This window comes from Centruroides vittatus, unplaced genomic scaffold (assembly GCF_030686945.1).
Source record: "Centruroides vittatus isolate TY-2023 unplaced genomic scaffold, ASM3068694v2 contig_506, whole genome shotgun sequence".
Taxonomy (NCBI): Eukaryota; Metazoa; Arthropoda; class Arachnida; order Scorpiones; family Buthidae; genus Centruroides; species Centruroides vittatus.
In genome coordinates this window covers 116,167-130,543 of record NW_027122293.1, presented here as the reverse complement: position 1 = coordinate 130,543, position 14,377 = coordinate 116,167, and the positions used below count along the sequence as shown (strand labels likewise).

The following is a 14,377-nucleotide window of genomic DNA, read 5'->3' as shown; positions in this document are numbered from 1 at the left end:
ATCTTTAATGGTTGTGTTGTGTTTAAAACTCCAAAATTCTTATTGTAAACACAATCTCGGCCACTTTCATTTCTCCATTACCTTCATTGTGCAACATTTTCTTGGTCACTTGACTCGATTTGACTCGATTTCTATTTTATATTTCCACAATACAACATATATTACTTAATTCATCATCCTCTTGGTCTTCACTAACTTCTACTTTGCGGACTGTATAACATCTCCTGAAGAATTGACTTCGTTACATTGCTGCTATATGAATAAACTGTCATACACATTTTATGAAGAGTAGATTTTATTTCTTTGCGACTATATGAAATGGAGAACGGATTACGTTTCATTGCTGCTATTTGAATACTGTCATACGCTAGCACCCAATGCTTCTCTTTGTGTTGTCGTCCAGGAAGTTTGATCCCACCAATAGCCTTCATAGGACCTTATTAGGATCAACTGATGCATAATAACAACAGGACATGCTGCTGCTATTGTGGTCTTTCACTGCCGCTGGAAGCTCTCCCAAGTAAGGGTGAGTACCAAAAAATTAATTTTTAGTTTGTGCTCTTTATATATAATTTCAGGGTCCATCAGATAAGCACTACTCGCAAACACATGTGGACACGTGGATACTGATTGTGACCAATTGAATAACATAAATTTAGTGTATCAGAACTCTACTAATACACTTATTTGGAAAGAACACCTCTTGTGGTATACTCTGCTTCAAGGCCCCAAGTTCTTGAATTCAAGAAACCCTTTTACCTCTATATCTAAAGACTCAACTAGTTTGTGAGCCTTACTCGAATGTTTTTCAAGAAAATGCTATCAGGATCTTTGGAACTTTGGAACACCCACTTTAAATTCGTTGCAAGAACTTTTGGACAACTAAATGAAATGAACTATGCTAGTCGACAATCGACGTCTCCTGGCGTATATTAATTTGCAGTGCAGAATGCACCATACTATGCACTGCCTTTCTACGACAACCATTCCAAGTGTTCTCTGTATTACGGCATCTCACAATGCCATCGTCATACGGCCACGTGCATTCAATATATCACCATCTGTCAGTGGCGTGCCGTGACATTTGATGATAGGGAAGCTGTGTTTCTGTAAGAAGCCGACTTACAGGGGCAATCAATTAATTGCGCGTCAGGGCCCGTTCGTATTCGTTTGTTCGATAAGCCAGTAAAAACCGTATACTTCTTTAAATGTATTTTTAATAGATTATCTGACGTACTTAATAAATAACAGAGGTAATTATATCGAAATTTCTTATTAGATTCAATAAATTCCCTACGCCCTCTAAATGCCAATTCTCTTTTCGAGAAAAAACATATAACATCTATTAATTTAGATATACCTATTAATCGTAATTATCTCGTTATAATTTTCAATATTTATTTTGTATTGTCTACCAATGTTAAATTCTATTCTATTTTGATTTCCAAATTGCTTCAATTTTACGAAAGAATCGTCATTCGTCATAAATTTTATCGTCAAAATGTCGAAATTTTTTGTCGACGTATTTATATTTAATTTAGGCATTGGTCTTTCTCTTTTAATAATGTTTTCTTTTTCATTATATGGTCTCGAGCCAAAACTTTTTTAAAATAAATTTTTGAATCACTAGCCACGATATAAGGGCTAAAATTAAAATTATAAAAAAACTTACTTGGTAAAACAAAATGTGTGACGAATATACATACCTAGTACAAAAAATTCTTCAATTGTACGAATATACTTTTAAAGAAACTTATAATTAAATATAACTTTGTGAAGAAACGTACATAAAAATAACAAAATATTCTTTACTTTTTAAATCTTAAAACAGTCTACTTAGTGAAATAGCTCCCTACGAGTGGCTAATGAATGAAATCGGAAACGGTCCAGGTAGGTGTGTGCGTGCCAAATCCCGAGGGTGCCGATACCGGTCAATGTCAAATGCCTCTTTTGTCGCATCACTAGTATATCTCAAAGGACGCCACAGGGCTGTTGTAAATTTTAAACGTTTCTCACCATAGCTGTAAAAATCTAAATATGTTAAACTTAACAGATTGTCCGTCGTTCGTTTTCTAATTCGTTTTAGGGCCAAGTGTCCACGAAAATTTCCAAAATTTACAACTTTTCGGTCACTCTCATTGAACTGGAAAAGTTTCTGTCTTTATTACATCTAATATTATGAAGAGAACAGACCCCACTGTACTCGGCAAGAGATTGGTTCGGTTAAGCTTCTGTTTAAGTAAAATTTCGGCTCTTTCATCGGGGTTTTACTTATGTTTCTAATTCCCTAATCGCTTAATTATTTAACTACTTCTTAAATAGAAATAAGTCGAAACCGGTTACTTTGTACTTGAATATCTGTAGTCTTGGGAAAGAAGTGGAAAGAAATTTTTATGACAACCGATACATAAATCGTAAATTTAAAGAAAATAAATTCTAGAGCCTTTTTGTACCATTGTACAGTACGTCTCATTCATTAAATTTGGTTGTAAATGATGCTGCCAAAGTAACAGTTAATTTTTTAACACTGTACTAGAATTGTACACGTTTTTTCTGCATCCCCTTACAGATGGGACATACTAAATCGTAATATCACCGGTTTAGCATTGAAATCCGTAAGTAATATAAGATGGGAAAGCGGAATAAACGCAGAATAAATATATCAAATATTTTAATGGATTTTTTTTAAAACTCCTGTCAACTATACGGAACTATCATAAAAACAAGCCAGTAAACTTCTATCGGTTGGGTTAAGTTATAAATCTAGTCTAGGGTGGGCAACCTTTTTTATAACGTGGGCCAGAATAAATTTTACGTTATTTCCGCGGGCCGTAGTAGTTAATTGACGCCTTCTTGTGTGACTCGTAATTTTTTTAGTCTGCAAATATGAAATAAATGTAGTAATTAACTTTTTATTTATTTATTTCTCTTATCGTTTTCGAAAATTACAAAGAATTGGAAAAATAACTATTAATTAGTTATTTTTCCAATTTAATAATCTATTGAAGATCTCGCGGGCCGAATAGAAACTTTTCGCAAGCCGTAGCTGGCCCGCGGACCGGGGGTTGCCCGCCGTTGATCTAGTCTACTCATGATTCACATAATCGGGCGAGGGGAGCCGAATATCTAGCAGGCAGGGGGCTAACAGCCCACAACCGGTCCGGGATATAAAATTAGAAGCTTTGTGTGGAGCATCCACCAGCTAAACCGGGTGAGGTTGGTGCTCTGTAAAGCGCATGCGCCAATGCCTATAATCTGACTGCTTGGAAGTTGACGGGTAGGAGGCTAACAGCTCAGAACCGGTCCGGGATATAAAGTTAGATGCTTTATGTGTGAAGCATCCACCAGCTAAACCGGGTGAGGTTGGTGCTCTGTAAACCGCATGTGCCAATGCCTATATAATCTGGCTGATTGGAAACACCTGGTTTCGACATTCCTTCCGCCACTAAATTATTCGAATATACAATAGCAACCTTATCGTATTTTTCACATGTAGTATAGAAATTTGTAAAAGATACATAATGCAGTTATAATAAAATATTAATTTTAATTAATGCAAAGCACGTTAAAATATGAAAATTTATATTTTATAAAATACAAGGGAAGGTCATTGAAAGGTGGAATCGGCGCTTCCATCGCTTCCAATGACGGCACGCCACTGCCATCTGTACTACGTATCCTGGAATTATAATACGTATATCTAGCGCTACTCATACAGGAACACTTGGCTTATTTACTTTCTTTGGTTGTCATGCTTTAATATTATTTAATTTAAATTTTTTTCAGGTTAAGTTTAATTTATTTTTAATTTAACTATTCTTAATATAATATTGTATCATCCTATCCTAAAGTCTAGTTGGAATGAAATGTCTACTGGAAATACCCTATATTGTAACCTTGCCAGGCCTTCTGGCAGGGTACCCCCACCTCATGACATCACCATGTATCGTAACAATCTTCACCATCTATTCTACTCTGTCGATCTGTGAACGAACAAATACCAGCAATTCAATCTGTCCTTTTGTATAAATTATGTCTTATGTAACTACGTATTCTCATCCTCTGTAATTCCATTACTCATTGCAACTCATGTTACAACTATGGTACAACCATTTCATCTAGATGTTAATTCTTTCTTTATATTTATATACCATAAATACTGTAAAAATGTTACACTCAGCTATGTTTTGACGGTACTGAGTATGCGCGTTTGTGCCTTAATAAAAATTGAATGAATGAAAATGAATGAATGAATATATTGGATAGCTCTTAAATGGTCCGATGTCTTCTGATCTTATTTGTGGGAACGTCCGTGAAACGCTCTGGCATCCTCTTGGAGGAGAGACGAGAGTGGCGATGGACAGAAGCTTGAACTCTAGCTTCTTGGGTGTGTCCGCCCCGAACTTCGAGTGCGTGCCCTTTTTATCCTCCTGAGCGTGGAAGGAAAATCCGATGGTTTTTGATTTAATGTGGTCTAAGGTCGAGATTTGCCACCGGTCCGGCTGATACGGGCCCTAACAATTTGACGACTCGGCCGGTTTGTTGATACTTTTTGCCAGGTGTTCTGACTCTTATTACCTCATAAAATACCCGGTTTTGAAGTTCTTCCTTATCAGTAATTAGTTGGTTGGATTTATTTCCGAACTTACTCAAAACATCGTTAAAGATTGTTGATTTGTAAGGTTATTCGATCTATAGGATCAGAGGTCGACGGAAATGCCAGGTGGAGATTTGGGTTTTATGTCCATTACGTGTTATAATTAATTAATTGCCCCAGAATCTCACACTATTATAAAATGGCAAAAAGCATAATTTTGAGTTTGAGAGATGGATTTTATAAAAAAAAAATATAAATGCTAATAACGAGTAAAATCGTCATTACGTCTGATCCTATTGGAGATACACAGGACACGCATTATCTCCCTACCCCTCGATTTTTAACCATGAAAATTTATTAGCATAAATTTTGCTAATAAACAAAATTTTTAAAAAATTTTGACAAAAAGCCCAGGAGTTATTAAGCTTCAAAGAGGGTGAAGAAAATCTTGCCCCACACACGCATGCAGACTAACATCCATACATGCAGAAAAAATTTCCGAATGTTTTTGCATTTCATCTTTCAAAGTGTCTTAAGTAGAAAAATGTAAAAACCTGGGAAAGGAGACATTTTTTGCCCGATCTCCATACTTTTCCTCTGTAGAACAGCCGGAAAAGTAATAATAAATTATGTTACTTGTTATTGTCTCGAAACAAATTCGATCGAACACCGAAGACAGCAAATTCAATTCAGCCCTAGTTCGTGTTCCGTTCATTTCAGTTGAGGATGATGGAAGAAAGCCTTAGTTCGATTTCCTCAAAGTTTTTGCTAATCCGAAAACAACTTTCGATCCATTCGATCGTTACGATAAAAATATACTAAAACGACTCTCTGCTTCAATAATTCGAATATTTTCCGACATTGCATTTGCTGTACTTGTAGCAAATAAACAACTTGATGGCGCCACATGATATTTAAAATTTGAAAACCCTAAATTTCTATGTTAATTCTGGAAATTTATAAGCATGAAATTTAGAATATCACTAGGGTATTATACAGGAGAAGTGAATTTTTAAAAGTATTATAATTACGTCAAATTCAAATAAACAAACAGAGCGGTTAACATTATACATAACGAGAAGTGTAATTTGAATACATTTTTACATTTATTAACCTCTTAACAGTGGAACAGTCGTACTCGGCTCTACCAGTTAGTTGTGGAGATAAACCGTGGGAGTTTTTTTAAGAATTTTCCCACGCGTTTTTCTCGTTTCCGTTTAGGAAAAAAAATTTTTAAACAGTTACGTCTTGTAAAGAAAAAATCGTTCTTTATTGTCACATAATTTTTTTATATATGAATTTTTTTCGCGGTAATTTTTTGCTAAAATTTTTTTTTCAAATTTATATTAAATTCTTTTTTGATTTTCCATCCGATACGATTTTTTCAAAACTTTTGAATTTATTTTCAATTTTATAAAATTTTTTAAAGTTTTAGGCATTTAAGTAATGACGATTTTTTCCAACCTGCGAATCAAATTCAAGAAAATGTAATTGACAGTTAACGAATTTCATCCACAACAATAGAAGACGTAAAGGTTGTTATGACTACAACTGGCGGCCTTTCCCCCCAGACTGAAATGTGGGTGAAGGTCGTCTCGTGTTCTACTTTCTGTAGAAGTGACGTAATCATTGTAAATAAAAGAAAATTTCAGTATATCTTTTATTTAAAATTTTAAAATTCGTTGTTCAAATTTACACCGAAATATTAAAACGGATTAAAATATTAGAATTTTGTAAATAAACTTACTTCACATATAATAAATTTAAATGAATTAATCTATAAGAAACAACAAAACAATAAAGAAATGTAGAAATATTTTTATATTCATTTTCACATTTATAACATATGTTATCGTCATTGATCGATATTTAATTTTAAAAACAATTTTCATCATTAACATGCATCAGAAAAAAAAATGCACAACTTCCCTAAAACACACTTCATTGAGAAGGTCCGCTTCACTCTGAAAAAGCCGACAGTTTTATGTCAGAAATCCAACGTGTGACCTACTTTCTCTAACATAGTAAAACAAAGTAAGTTACAGTACAACAATACACATAAACATAAATAAATTAGTAGCCCAATAATACATACTTTCATGTAAATCCATATGTTATATCCAAAAGTCAGTTTTCCCAAATTGTTAAAAAATAAATTATTTTCAACTTTTCTTTTTGTAAAGTAGCATATTCTGAAAAACAAGTTCTATATTCAGAGTAAAATTTCCACCTTTTATCCGTTAAAAATAACGCAAAATGTACGAATCCACGTAATAAAAAATTCTCGCAGTGAACTTCGAAAAAACCAGAAACACAGATACACCAGACTCCACTGTACAAAATTTTCCCACGAACTGATTCATATTTTAATGCACCTGTGAATAATTTCATCACATGACGAAAAGTTTTTGAATAAAAGCTAAAAGTTTTTCAAAATTCTTTCATAAAATCCGATGAATTTAATTAATACACAATAACTAGATCTGTTTAATAAAGATTAATAATTTTCCATTATAATTATGCAAATTAGATATAAAAAAGATCATCGCGCAAATTCTCCCGCGAACCATGGATGACTCTTACGTCATCTGGATTGAAGTTTCCTGCAAAATACTGAAAATTTTTATATAATTATTTTACTAATCCAGTCAAATTTAAATAATATAAAATGTCTAGATCTGTTTAATAAAGATTAGTAATGTACTATCATTAATATGCAAATTAGATATGACAAAGATCACTGTGGGAAAATTCCCGCCAAGATAAAAATAGCTTTCGGTCACGTGATCACCAAGAAATACGCCTTAAATTTAATGTTTGTGTACAAATTAATACATTTTAACTAATGTCATCGTTTAAAATTTAATGTTTCTGTAAAAATGAGTAAATTGTAACAAATTTCATCAAAAACAACAGAATAATTTTCAGCTTATAAAAACTCTACAATAAATGATTATTTCTTCGAAAGACGTCGATATGCACGAATAAATAATAAATATGCAATAATGCTTTTATCCATTTTAAGTGGACATTGTAAAAATTAAGCTATTTAATTTGTTTGGCTTTTATAATTTAGTTTCCGAATATTTTACTGTGAAATTCCATTTAGTAAACAGAAACAAAGACAAGCTATTAGTTATAAACAGGACAATAGAATAATTTTTACGTAAATTGAGTGAAAATAAAGAAAAAAACGAATTATATCAAAGATGGGGACAAACAAGCTTACATCCCTAGAACAGAGCTTATAATTTGTTGTCAATTTCAGCCTGTTCCTACTTTGACTGTTTTCTGTTGGTAAAAACTTATTTTTTTAAAATAAAAGTACTTTGTTGTTAGTGAAGAAAGATAAAAGTATCGAAATATAATATGCAGAATTAAAAATATTGATGTATGTCCATATTAGAAATGTATATTTTTTTCCGATATTAGAAATAATATCACGAGAAAAACATTATATAAATGAAATACGGCCATAAACAATTTCTTTCTGTCAAATAAATTACGGATTAAACGGGTTTATTTAGAAAAATTCAAACGCGAATAACTGACTTTAAATATAGAGAGGATACAGTATGCTTGTTATGTGATAGTATCTGCGTTTACAAATTAACAGAATTTTCCATTTTTTTTTTTACACATTATAATCTAGGAAAGTATGTTTAATAATAAGACATACTTCAGAAAGGGTAAGAAAGGAACGTCAGTCATTGTATCTAATGTATTATTGAAAGTTTCATTCATATAGATAATTAATTTTATCAAGATACATTTCTCCAGAAGAAAATTATCAATATTTCTCGTAAATATAAGTAAATTTCATTATAATTTAGATAAAAACTCATTTTTTCCCCACGCATGGCTTCTTTCCCCTCCCTCTTACTCCTATACTTGGAACATTCCATTTCATAATTTGATGTAATAATAACGTTTAAAATGATTCTAAATAAAATATTGACACTTAAAGTAGGTTAATATAGGCCTATATTGTCACGAGTCTCGGGTGTATTCATAAAAATGTAATAATCTATACAATAATACTTTCTCACATGCTCCATGTGTTAAAGTTTGCAGCTGTAATTGAAGTAATATATAAAGAAACAAAATGTTTATATTATCAATAGTTATAAAAGATATCTTATTTTCACGTAGAAAAACAAAATAAGACAGAAGAAACAGACAATCACACGATATCTCTATCCAGGACATTCTATAATTGATTTCAAATTTCTAATGTCGACATACATGAATATTTTTGTGTGTGTGAATATTATATTTCGATACTTTTATCTTTCTTCACTAAGAACATCTTAAAACATTAACTTTTTACCAACAAAAAACAGTCGAAGTAGAAACAGGCTGAAAATAACAACGAATTATAAGCTCTGTTCTGGGGATGTAAGCTTGTTTCTTCCATCTTTGATATAATTCGATTTTTTTCTATATTTACACTCAAATTACGTGTAAATTATTGTATTGTGCTGTTTATACTTAATAACCTAACTTTGTTTCTGTTTACTAAATTGAATTTCACAGTAAAATACTCGGAAACTCTAAATTATAAAAGCCACACAGATTAAATGGCTTAATTTTTACAATATCAATTTAAAATGGATAAAAGCATTATTAAATAATTATTATTTATTCGTGCATATCGACTTCTTTCGAAGAAATACTCATTTATTGTACGGTTTATGTAAGCTGAAAAATTAAATTTTAAACATATTTCTTGGTGAACACGTGACCGAAAGCTATTTTTATCTTGGCAGAAGATTTCCTAGTGACCTATCTCATATCTAATTTGCATATTTGTAATAATATTTGTGATAATTTTTATTAAACAGGTCTAGACATTTAATATTATTTAAATTTGACTGGATTAATTAAATAATTATATAAAATTGTCAGTGTTTAGTGAAAAAGCTTCAGTCGCATTGACATCGTAAGTTTTTCCATGACGTATAGTTGGCGGGAGAATTTGCGCAGCGATCTTTTTTATATCTAATTTGCATAATTATAGTAGTAAATTATTAATTTTCATTAAACAGATTTAGTTATTGTGTATTAATTAAATTCATCGGTTTTTGTGAAAGAATTCTTTAAAACTTTTAGCGTTTATTTAGAAACTTTTTGTCACCTCATGACATTGGACAAGAGCATTTTCGTTTTGTTTATTGTATACGACAGTTCGCGCCAGATTTCGTAAAGTGCGGTTTAATAATTCTGTTTTCTCGTTTTTTCGAAGTTCACTGCGATAATTTGTTATTACGTGGATTCATACATTTTGCGTTGATTGCAATGGATATTTTAAGGCATAAAGTTTACTGTGAATTAGTTCTAAATTCAGAAAGAAAAGTTGAAAGTAATTTATTTTTCGACAATTTGGGAGAACCGATCTTTGTTTGGATGTAAATGAAGGCATGTAAATTTATTTGTGCATATAATTATCTAGTTCTAATTTCGAAACATTTATGGCATTTAGTGTTTATAAGCGTGTTATTTAGACATGTCTACGAATTTAGTGCTAAAACGTAGAACTACGTCAAAGAAGAATACAAACTTTAATTAGCAAGTAGTATCTTTATTAGAAAACTTATTTGTTGGTAGATTTTTTTACATTTAAAGTGTAATTAGATGAAACTAAATGGATGTGAACATAGAAAGTTGAATATGGCAAGACTAATAGATAAAACTATTATTACATATTACTCGATCAGAAAAATTTACACTTGAAGAATTTTGTTTTGATAATTATTGCCTAGGATTTATGTCGAAAATATTTTTCAGTTATATTTGTAATTACAGTTAATTCGAATAGTAATGGCGCTTAAATATTGATAGAATTAATTGAAGTTTTCGAGTTTTGTTTTGAGGAAACTGAGGAAGGCAAGAGTATCTACAGTTGTATAATGAACTGAATTTAAGTAAATTAGGTGATTTTGTATGTTTCGATGTAGTTTTTTATAATATTACGATATACGAACTTTCGATTTTGTAAATTGTATTATACTAAAAAATAAAGTTTTTCGTTATTCTCCTACTTAATGATGTATTTATAATGTTTCTGAACTAAATAATACTTATTAAATTGAAATCCGAGCTTTACAAAGTACTATGAATATTAGAGAAGACCGTTTTACTATAAACTACTACGTTTTACTACAGCTTACTCCAATGTTGATTCTACGAAAAGTAGGTCAGACAAGGACCGTTAGACTAATGACGTAGGCTGTTTACTTTTTCCGGTCGCATCGGTGCACTCCCGATAGCGTCATTTACAGAAGTCACACCTACTTTTTTCTGACGCGAGCCAATTAGGAATATTAATTTTTTTAACCAATCAGATGACGGCGGGAGATTTAAATTCGATTTATGTCGATAGATGGCCGTCTAAAATTTCATATTTATTTTAATTTTCTTTCTTTTATTGTAAATTCTCGAGAACTAAAGGATATTCCAAAACAAAGTTGGAGAACCCAACTACTCGTGAAAATTCTACGACTTCACGAAATGGTCCAGGTATTTTATAAGAATTTTTGAACGGCTATTTCCGTCCTTCACCACTGCCACTCGATCGCCTTGGACGGCTATTTCCGTCCTTCACTGTTAAGAGGTTAATTATGATTCATTGCTCTTCAGAGCCCTTCATGCCAGTTATTCCTATTTTAGATCAACAATGTCCTCAATTATAAACGATCTTGGAGATTCGAAATAATTTTATAACGAAAAGCAGATACCATAACGTGAATACTCATTCGAAATAAAAATTCATTATTTTTTCGAATTTTGTATTGTAATATACGAATATTTGACAAAATAATTATGCTTCAGACATAATAGAAAATCTTAAAAGTTAGTATCATCTTTGTATTATCGATTCAAAAATCGGCCATTGTTAAGAATTTCAGACTTTCTATTGTTTATGATTTAAAAAACGACGTAATAGAATGCACTGATTGTAATCAATTTCGGATCCGCGGATAAAGCGAGTGATAATAGTCGAACTCCGAGTAAACAGGATTAAAACTTCTCTCGTGTTTCTGAATAAACCCATTCTAACAATAAACGAATTATTAGTGTTTAATTATTACAGGTGAATGCCATAGTCCTAAATAAATAACACACATATTTAAATTAGTAAAAATGCACCATGTTAATTCAACTTTGTAGAATTGTTTTTTAATCAATAAAACCATTGTTTCGGTACAAAAATAATTGAGCCGTATTCATAATTCAAAGATAAAATTAACACTCACGGATGGCTGAGAGCCGAAAACAATTCTTTAGAATTATGGACTTTATTCAACAATAAGAGAAGGATTGTTATTATTTACATTATTTTTAAAGGGAATATTTCAAATGGATATTCAATTATTCAATGAAATCAAGACGTTATACAATTAAAAATAGAACTCTTTCGCCCAGATTTATGCGTTATTCGAGATTAAAGGAAATTATTTTACCGAAATGATACACGAATACTAAACGATGTATTTTAAATTTCAATTTATTAAAAAATAATTTTGCAAAAAATTTCCTGTTCAATTCCATAAAATCAAATTTATTTTACAGAATACAACAATTACAAATCAAGAAAATTGAAACTTCAAACGTTTTTAAGTTGAATAAAATCTAAATACAAATATAAATACAAATAAATACTTTCGTTAACATTTTCCTCTGTAACAAATACCGTTATTCACTATTATGATATTTAATAATATGATAATTTAAACTATATTTAAAACGAAAATTTTGTAAGCATTAAGTACAGGAAATTGGTTTTTCCCCTGTATGAATTCGCAAATGCTGAATCAGACTTCCTCTCTGTGTAAAACTTCGTTTGCAATGATCACAGGTATAAGGTTTGTCTCCGGTGTGTATTCGCAAATGTTTAATCAGAGTTACTCTCTGTGTAAAACTTCGTTTGCAATGATCACAGGTATAAGGTTTCTCTCCTGCGTGAGTTCGCAGATGTTTAATCAGATGATCTTTTCGTGTAAAACTGTTTTTGCAATGATCACAGGTAAAAGGTTTTTCTCCAGTGTGAGTTTTAACGTGGGTACGAAGATGGCTGGAATAGTTGAACTGACGATTACAGAATTTGCATGACAACAGTCCTTCTCCAGTGTGAATCCTTCGATGATATTTAAATCCTTTCTTCGAATTGAATATTTTCTTGCAACTGTCACATCGATACCCTCCATTCCTTGACTTCTGATTATTTAAACCTGTAAAATACAAATAAAAATATTAAAAGCATTGTCTAAACATCGAACTCTCTTCAATTTATTGCCAATATCTAAATACAAGCGCTCTATTTTTAACGTTTTGTCTGCAGATAGAAAACTAATTTGCAATTTTCCCACGGGTTTCCCACATCCCACAATTTCCCATAAACTAAAATGTAAAGGTTACAACCTATTCCCGTGAATTCCCCACACCATACACTAACTGCGTACACCAGTGTTGACAAATATTACCAACAGGCATAAATACTATCACAAATTAATGTCATATATACAGTTTTTTTCCTAGAAACAATCATATATGCATTTTGCAACAAAAACATGTTGAAAATAATCTTGAAATATCTTCAATTAATTTTCTGTTTTTCTTTCTTTGCACGAAATACGCTTTCTTCTTTGATGAATTCTTGTATGATTTCTTATCACTGGTTTCAGTTTTGGTCTTCCATAAACGAAACTTTAACACATTCTTCAGCGGTAACTAGAAATACTCTTAATTGGTGGATGGTGGATCTGTAAATAACAAAAAGCTCTGTAAAACAAAATACGAGAATGAAATCAAAACAATACTTTTTACATCAAATTAAATATGTTAAAAATAAAACTAATTATTCTGGAAATTCTTCGACATTTTGCACCAGAAAAGTAAACCTTCATCAAAAACCTGAAAAAAAAGAGATTCGAGTTAATATTACTTATTAAAGTATATGTATTCACACACACTAAATTTCATTCCACATAAAAAGAAATCTCGACTTGTGCTTCGTAAGAAATTCCTTCCGTGTTTTCCTCGTAATGTAATCAGCAAAGAGATTTTCTTCTTCAATTGAGACTGTAAATCATTACGTTAGATTAATAAATTGTATTGATTCTATTGATTATCGAATTGGAAAGAGTAAAGAACAAAGAGATGAACAAAAGACGAAACAAACACTTAATATAAAGCTAAAGTCAACAATATTTGCCGGATATAGTCCCTTATTTTGGTAACCACTGAGAAAGGATTATAGACGAATGAAGAATGTGAATAAGGACTACTGAAATTTTTTCTTACTTTTCTCTGTACACTTTCAGGTAAGTTTCAGAATTTTGAAACAGCACTTTTAACATCCAAAGGTTTCACTTGATGACGAGTTTATCCGCTTAATTTATTTTTACATATGCATTTCGTTCCCTCTTCAGTGATATTTCTACACAAGAAGTCATTATATTAAATATCATAGATTATTCATATTTTAAAACAATAATGGAATCAGTACTTGCATATTAAAAAATCTAATGACGTGTTGCATAACTTTCCCGGCTTTTATGAGATTTTTCATAAAAACATTATATATTATTAATTATTATAAGACTTAATTTTGAAAGTAGAGATGAGTTTTATCAAGATCTGTAAATGCTAATAACAAGTAAAATCTTCTTTAAGCCCAACTTCACGCGAAATACGACAAGTTACCACCCTCTAAATCCACTCCCCTCGACCTTTCATCACCAAAATTTAATTGCGTCAATGCCCCACACAAGCTACGGG

At 31.3% G+C, this 14,377-nt stretch overlaps 1 protein-coding gene across 1 annotated transcript in view; it reads right to left on the bottom strand.

Moving 5' to 3' along the window:
* Positions 1-12,307: 12,307 nt before the first annotated feature.
* The window catches only part of LOC136978335 (gastrula zinc finger protein XlCGF57.1-like), a 33,337-nt gene continuing 31,267 nt past the window's right edge, over positions 12,308-14,377 (bottom strand). Inside the window, exon 5 of the mRNA XM_067274043.1 lies at positions 12,308-12,834. Within this exon, the coding sequence (XP_067130144.1) occupies positions 12,362-12,834 (473 nt within the window). The 3' untranslated portion in view covers positions 12,308-12,361. The remainder of the gene's footprint in view (positions 12,835-14,377) is intronic.